The following is an 8,007-nucleotide window of genomic DNA, read 5'->3' on the forward strand; positions in this document are numbered from 1 at the left end:
TCTCAGTTTATCATTGTCATTTACACACAAGTCTGTTATATATAGTCTCTCAGTGTATCATTGTCATATTAACACAACAGTCTGTTATATAGTCTCCCAGTGTATCATTGTCATTAACACTCACGTCTGTTATATAGAGTCTCTCAGTGTATCATTGTCATTAACACGCAAGTCTGTTATATATAGTCTCCCAGTGTATCATTGCCATTAACACACAAGTCTGTTATAGTATCATTGTCATTAACACAACAGTCTGTTATATATAGTCTCCCAGTGTATCATTGTCATTAACACTCACGTCTGTTATATAGAGTCTCTCAGTGTATCATTGTCATTAACACACCAGTCTGTTATATATAGCCTCTCAGTGTATCATTGTCATTAACACACAAGTCTGATATATATAGTCTCTCAGTGTATCATTGTCATTAACACACACCAGTCTGTTATATATAGTCTCCCAGTGTATCATTGCCATTAACACACAAGTCTGTTATATATAGTCTCTCATTGTATCATTGTCATTAACACAACAGTCTGTTATATATAGTCTCCCAGTGTATCATTGTCATTAACACACAAGTCTGTTATATATAGTTTCTCAGTGTATCATTGTCATTTACACACAAGTCTGTTATATATAGTCTCTCAGTGTATCATTGTCATTAACGCACAAGTCTGTTATATATATAGCCTCCCAGTGTATCATTGTCATTAACACTCACGTCTGTTATATAGAGTCTCTCAGTGTATCATTGTCATTAACACACAAGTCTGTTATATTTAGCCTCCTAGTGTATCATTGTCATTAACATACAAGTCTGTTATATTTCATTAACACAACAGTCTGTTATATATAGCTTCTCAGTGTATCATTGTCATTAACGCACAAGTCTGTTATATATGGCCTCCCAGTATATCATTGTCATTTACACACAAGTCTGTTATGTATAGCCTCCCAGTATACCATTGTCATTAACACACCAGTCTGTTATATATAGTCTCCCAGTATATCATTGTCATTTACACACAAGTCTGTTATATATAACCTCCTAGTGTATTATTCTCATTAACAAACATCAGTCTGTTATATATAACCTCCTAGTGTATCATTGTCATTAACACACAAGTCTGTTATATATAATCTCCTAGTGTATTATTCTCATTAACAAACATCAGTCTGTAATAAATAGTCTCTGTGATTATCATATCATTTTTGTAACAAATGCTGCTTGCGTTTCTGTATCAAATTTAAGTTATTAGATTTTGAAGGGATTTTCGGGTAACTTTACCCTTTCACATTTTTTGAAGCAAAGTATAAGTTCCAATATGGCAATAGTGACATGATACAAATCATTGATAACATGTAAAACCCGGTTTGACTACAGTAGTCCAAGCTTCATATGCAATGTCTTAACAGTACAATAGATGTTCAAACACTTTCTTCTATATTCATCTTAAATACAACTCATGAAATATATTTATATATTACAGCTTTAACAATGGATTTAAATGTGTACATTTTAAACATACAGTTATTACTATATGTAGATCCTACACTTAGGACATATATTAATCTAATACCAATGAAGGAATGGTTGGGGAATTCAAACAAAATCCTACTCACATAGCATAAAACATCTGGAAATGTAATTCTGGAACACTTCCCTGGGATAGGGATTTCACTGAAGAGTACACATGTTCTAACTGTCTTTACCAACAGTCACAACAGATAGGCTACCCGTTATTAACTAAACAGGTAGCTCCAACAAAAATAGTGTCAAAGTTGACCCTGTTATCTGATATAACAGAAAGTAAATCTAAACAAGAGAACACATTTAAGATTTCTCAAGATTCATATCCTCAAAACTGAAAGCACCATAATTATTAATTAGCATATACAGGCCTGATGTTCTGTTCTGTTAAGGTAGATAACAACAGCAGTGCACGTGGTTGATCTAAAAATGCAACCTGAGATACCAACAACAGCAGTGGTTGGTCTAACACTGTTACCTTAGATAACAACAACAGCAGTGGTTGGTCTACCACCATTACCTTAGATCCCAACAACAGCAGTGGTTGGTCAACCACCATTACCTTAGATCCCAACAACAGCAGTGGTTGGTCTAAAACTGTTACCATAGATACCAATAACGGCAGTGGTTCGTCTAACACTGTTACCTTAGATAACAACAACAGCAGTGGTTGGTCTACCACCATTACCTTAGATCCCAACAACAGCAGTGGTTGGTCTACCACCATTACCTTAGATCCCAACAACAGCAGTGGTTGGTCTAAAACTGTTACCATAGATACCAATAACGGCAGTGGTTCGTCTAACACTGTTACCTTAGATAACAACAACAGCAGTGGTTGGTCTACCACCATTACCTTAGATCCCAACAACAGCAGTGGTTGGTCTAAAACTGTTACCATAGATACCAACAACGGCAGTGGTTCGTCTAACACTGTTACCTTAGATAACAACAACAGCAGTGGTTGGTCTACCACCATTACCTTAGATCCCAACAACAGCAGTGGTTGGTCTAAAACTGTTACCATAGATACCAACAACAACAGTGGTTGGTCTAACACTGTTACCTTAGATAACAACAACAGCAGTGGTTGGTGTACCACCATTACCTTAGATCCCAACAACCGCAGTGGTTGGTCTACCACCATTACCTTAGGTCCCAACAACAGCAGTGGTTGGTCTAAAACTGTTACCATAGATACCAATAACGGCAGTGGTTCGTCTAACACTGTTACCTTATATACCAACAACTGCAGTGGTTGATCTACCATCATTACCGTGGATACCAACAACGGCAGTGGTTCATCTAAAACTGTTACAGTGGTTCGTCTAACACTGTTACCATAGATACCAACAACTGCAGTGGTTGATCTACCATCATTACCTAAGATACCAACAACGGCAGTGGATGGTCTAACACTGTTACCATAGATACCAACAACGGCAGTGGTTGGTCTGGTTTAACACTTGCTTAGATACCAACAACAGAAGTGGTTGGTCTACAACTATTACCTTAGATACCAAAAACAGCAGAGGTTGGTTTAACACTGTTACCTTAGATACCAACAACAGCAATGGTTGGTCTACCACTGTTACCTTAGTTATCAAAAACAGCAGTGGTTGGTCTTACACTGTTACCAAAGATACCAACAACATCAGTGGTTGGTTAACCACCATTACCTTAATTACTAACAACAGCAGTGGTTGGTCAACCACCATTACCTTAATTACTAACAACAGCAGTGGTTGGTAAACCACCATTACCTTAATTACCAACACCAGCAGTGGTTGGTCTGGTTTAACACTTGCTTAGATACCAACAACAGAAGTGGTTGGTCTACAACTATTACCTTAGATACCAAAAACAGCAATGGTTGGTCTACCACTGTTACCTTAGATACCAACAACAGCAGTGGTTGGTCTAACACTGTTACCAATGATACCAACAACAGCAGTGGTTGGTCAACCACCATTACCTTAATTACTAACAACAGCAGTGGTTGGTCAACCACCATTACCTTAATTACCAACAACAGCACTTGTCAGTCTATCAATGTTACCATTAATACCAACAACAGCAGTGGTTGGTTTAACACTTACCATAGATACAAACAACAGCACTTGTCAGTCTATCAATGTTACCATAGATACTAACAACAGCAGTGGTTGGTTTAACACTTACCATAGATACCAACAACACCACTTGTCGGTCTATCAATGTTACCATAGATACCAACAGAAGCACTTGTCGGTCTATCAATGTTACCATAGATACCAACAACACCACTTGTTAGTCTATCAATGTTACCATAGATACCAACAACAGCAGTGGTTGGTTTAACACTTACCATAGATACCAACAACAGGACTTGTCGGTCTATCAATGTTACCATAGATACCAACAACAGCACTTGTCGGTCTATCAATTTTACCATAGATACCAACAACAGCAGTGGTTGGTCTACAACAAGGTCATGTTCGATACATGTATGGTATTTGATTATGGTTGCAAATGCATTTAATAATCATAAAGACTAATTTTCTTTGTTTGTTCATAAATGATCCTAGTGCATCTACAAGATTTTTGTCAGTTTATTAGAAGGAGGACTAGTGTAATGTAAGAAAGGGTACTTGAGGTCAGAAAACTGACATTTCTTTGCTATACCAGTTAACAGCACACGTAACCAGCATAACCACATTTAAACCCTGCATTCTTCATCACCCAACAAAATCACCCATCAATTAGCTTTGTGTTGCATCTTAACATAGGACATGAAGATAGTAAGTACATTTTACCCAACATAATTAACTGTGCCAACCTCTACCTATTACCTCCCAACTTGGCAATGTAACAAGATTTACAAACTAGGGGTTGGCAATAATAATCACCAATATATCGCAATATCTGTTCATTAATATATTGTAATTTGTTTTTGAAATGGCATTATATTGCAAAAAAATCATACTAAGCAGTTATGAAATAATTTCACAGAAACAGTGTTACATGTAGTATCCAAAATTAAACTTGCTTTGATCGTTAACTTCCAATATCACACATATAATCATCAAAACATGCTAGAGTGGTGTTCACTTTACATTCAGTCTATGAAAAGCTGACTTTAAATGTATTGAATTTCTAACAAAACTATATTCTTGTGATATATTTCAATGTTCTCTAAAATACTGTGATATCAAAATTTCTTGAATTATCCACCCCTAATATACAATTTTTCTAAGCTATCGTTATGTTCTGAACACAAAATATGAAAAGAGTTAATCTTCTGTAGGTATGGGGAATTCTTAATTTCCATATCCCCATTACCTCATATGAGAAACTCCTTTCAGAAAATAATGCCTATGTAAAATTTACCTACATTTGTGTTTGAAGTCTAAAGACAATGTCTGCTAGTCATGGTGGATAAAGACTTATTCGTAAACAGGTCCCAAAGTGTTCTGGTAGTGCCCATATTCAGAAGACATCCACAACTCAGATGAAATTACAGCACATGTCTAAATAAAACAAAATCAACATAGGAATATTGCTTGTCGTCAAACCAAATGTCACTAATTGTACAGCGTTAGACCTTGGTAACAAAGCTACCAAACTACAATAAGAAAGGTAGTGCGTTCGGTAGCAGCTACTACCCCGATCTGACATTAACATTTAACACTTTCACACTTTGTAAAAACAAATTTGTATCAAATACTGGATTTAAAGCTACAATTACTTTAATTTTAATTAGAATGGTCTTGTAAACTGGATGTTACATACATGTGTCTGTATTACATGATATTCATACCATCATACTATAAAGCTATATCTGCATATTTATTGCACTTATTGTCAATCAGTCACACATACAAACTTTTTTGTACCGTATACCTATTTTTGTTGCCAGAGATAAAACTAGCAATCAAAAACGAAATACTGTTGTTGGTTAACAATTTTGGCTGTCGAATAAATTAGTTTACATTTTTCATGTAACATAAGAGAACATGATACAATTAATGGTGGGACACTAATGAACATTTGTACTCTGTGACACACATATAAAAACAGGTTGGAATGACAACTAACTAGAGTAGTTGGATGTGGCTCCTGCAAGTAGACGACACAGCCATCCCCGAACTGACCGCACAATTTGTCTTGGCAAGGCGCACGGCTGAAGCCTGGACACCATCACTCCACAGTTGACCAGGTAATCAGTGAAGTGTGTTAAGGAAAGTAGCTGATTTTGAAGTTTGGTAGAAAAATGCATCACAGGTGAAAGCTTTACCCTTTAATTTGATTCCATGACCTTGAGTTCTAATTTATATACCATACAGTATTGTAGGATTAAAATGTAGTATAAGATGCATTCCTCAAAGTTTATAGCAAAAACATCACATCATAGTAACATACTTATTCTATTACAATAATTATCATAATGTGATCTTTTGACTAAAATGACATTAACCAAATTTAATTCATGTGAAAGGAAAGCTAAATTAAACATTTAATTGATCAAACTGAAGCATATACAGAAGATGTGTGGGAAACACACTCCTGGAGTTAGAGTCATTTAAAACATCAAACAGAAGATGTGTGGGAAACACACTCATGGAGTTAGAGTCATTTAAAACATCAAACAGAAGATGTGTGGGAAACACACTCCTGGAGTTAGAGTCATTTAAAACATCAAACAGAAGATGTGTGGGAAACACACTCATGGAGTTAGAATCATTTAAAAAATGCCTACCACAAAATCTTTTATTACGTGAGTAAGTGAGTTTTGATATAAAAACAAGTTCAAATCACGGTAAAAGTCAGAAAACTTTCAAACAATTTGAACATAAAATTGCCGTTATATCACACTCGGATACAAAATGGAACCAGCAAGTGTCTAAGTTTCATGCTCATGGAGTGAGAAGCATTTCAAAAATTAATTAATCCAAAAGCTTGTTTTCAGGTGGGAGGCTGAGACCACAGGATACCCTAGAGTTACTTTAATCTTAACTAGTAAGTAAACAATTCATTACATATATTTATTTGGGGTCAATTGAACACATATTACCTGAAATTATAACATATCTTAAAGTCATCAAGTCCAAAAATAAAGCAATCAATATCTTACTAAGTAGAACATAGCTGCTGCATTTTTCTTTTCAGACATTTTGATTAATTTGATATTTTTCCAAACATAACGGACATTCCTGAGTATATAATGAAAAGGATATATAAAAGACCAGGGTGGTTTTCCTCCATTGACGTACAACACATACAAATATCCATCCCTGGGTTTACCCTGAATAGAGTAGTAATAAGGCAGGAAACTGTGAGCTTGGAATCGACGCTTCTCGTAGAACCGGATAGCAATTACATTTGTAGCAAGCACATGAAGGTATACAGCCTTACAATTACAGCGATCTTTTGATGTTAGGTAAGAGATCAGGCTGTCCAATAGCAAGGAAGCTGAAAAAGAATACAGCATTAAACAGGAGATCAAAAACCCTTACGAAACAAAGTTGATAGAGTGATGTCATTGAATTGTCGACAGATTTCTACAGACAGTTACGTGTTGTAACATAACTAGTTCATTATAGAAATTATGTCCTAATGAGCCAGTATTTCATAATTTGCTCATTATACTACCTCAAATGAAAAGTAGTTCTTAAGTGGTAGTAAAGTACTTGAACAATTGACCTACATATATCATAGATCTACAGTTACCAGACTCTGGCCTTACCAATCCCGTGTTTCCTGAAGTCCACAACCACCCCTAGGCTCAGTATGTAGGCAACCTGAGAAGTCGGAGGATGATGATTGGCCAGAATGTCAGCATCCTGTGGAGGAATATATTCATGTATTATCAATAAGGCAATTTTTGAACTTATTCTTTTATACATCCCAATCTAGGATATAGAAATCTATAGTAACCAAGTAATATAATAAAATAGGATTATAAAATAATTCCCTGTAAGAAAAGTCAAAGGAGCATGAAGATGTAATAGCCGAGTGACTGGAGCTACCTCTTTATTGATGGAAGATAGTAACTTGACCTCTGACACAATCATTCCCACTATTCTTGAATGGTAGGTTGCAGCCAATGAATAAAACTTGGGGTTGGAGGTTATTTCTTGGTACCAAGTATCCGGATATCTGTAACAAAACCATTAAATTACAAGTTCTGATAGTCTATATATGCAGATATATGGGAATGTATACCCTTTGGTATTACAATGTACTACATTTCTGGATCTTTATCATATAGGTATAATTTAACAAAAAATAATTGTGTTTTTCTTTACTTACAATAATTATATAACACCTCACTGCAATCACTATTAGCAAGATTTTTAGGTCACCTGAGACAAAGTCTCAAGTGACCTATTGCGATCGCCTTTTGTCCGTCGTCGTCCGTCGTCCGTCGTCCGTCGTCCGTCGTGCGTCCGTAAACAATTTACATTTTCGACTTCTTCTCCAAAACCCCTGA

The 8,007-nt window shown here is 35.8% G+C and overlaps 1 protein-coding gene across 2 annotated transcripts in view; it reads right to left on the bottom strand.

The window, feature by feature from the left end:
* Positions 1 to 2,681: 2,681 nt before the first annotated feature.
* LOC110466956 (N-alpha-acetyltransferase 60-like) overlaps positions 2,682 to 8,007 on the bottom strand; it is an 8,454-nt gene continuing 3,128 nt past the window's right edge. Inside the window, exons 3-7 of one of the 2 annotated variants that reach the window (XR_002464786.1) lie at positions 7,544 to 7,673; positions 7,261 to 7,357; positions 6,752 to 6,986; positions 3,553 to 5,740; positions 2,682 to 3,256 (exon numbers count right to left, since the gene is read on the bottom strand). Coding sequence is in view for 1 of the 2 variants with exons in the window: in XM_021523780.1 (XP_021379455.1) it covers positions 5,608 to 5,740; positions 6,752 to 6,986; positions 7,261 to 7,357; positions 7,544 to 7,673 (595 nt within the window). In the remaining variant the exon portion in view is untranslated. Of the gene's footprint in view, positions 5,741 to 6,751; positions 6,987 to 7,260; positions 7,358 to 7,543; positions 7,674 to 8,007 lie in introns of both variants that reach the window. The other variant, XM_021523780.1, reaches the window with a different exon arrangement.

The sequence above is a fragment of the Mizuhopecten yessoensis genome, unplaced genomic scaffold (assembly GCF_002113885.1).
Source record: "Mizuhopecten yessoensis strain PY_sf001 unplaced genomic scaffold, ASM211388v2 scaffold11149, whole genome shotgun sequence".
In the NCBI taxonomy this organism is placed as follows: Eukaryota; Metazoa; Mollusca; class Bivalvia; order Pectinida; family Pectinidae; genus Mizuhopecten; species Mizuhopecten yessoensis.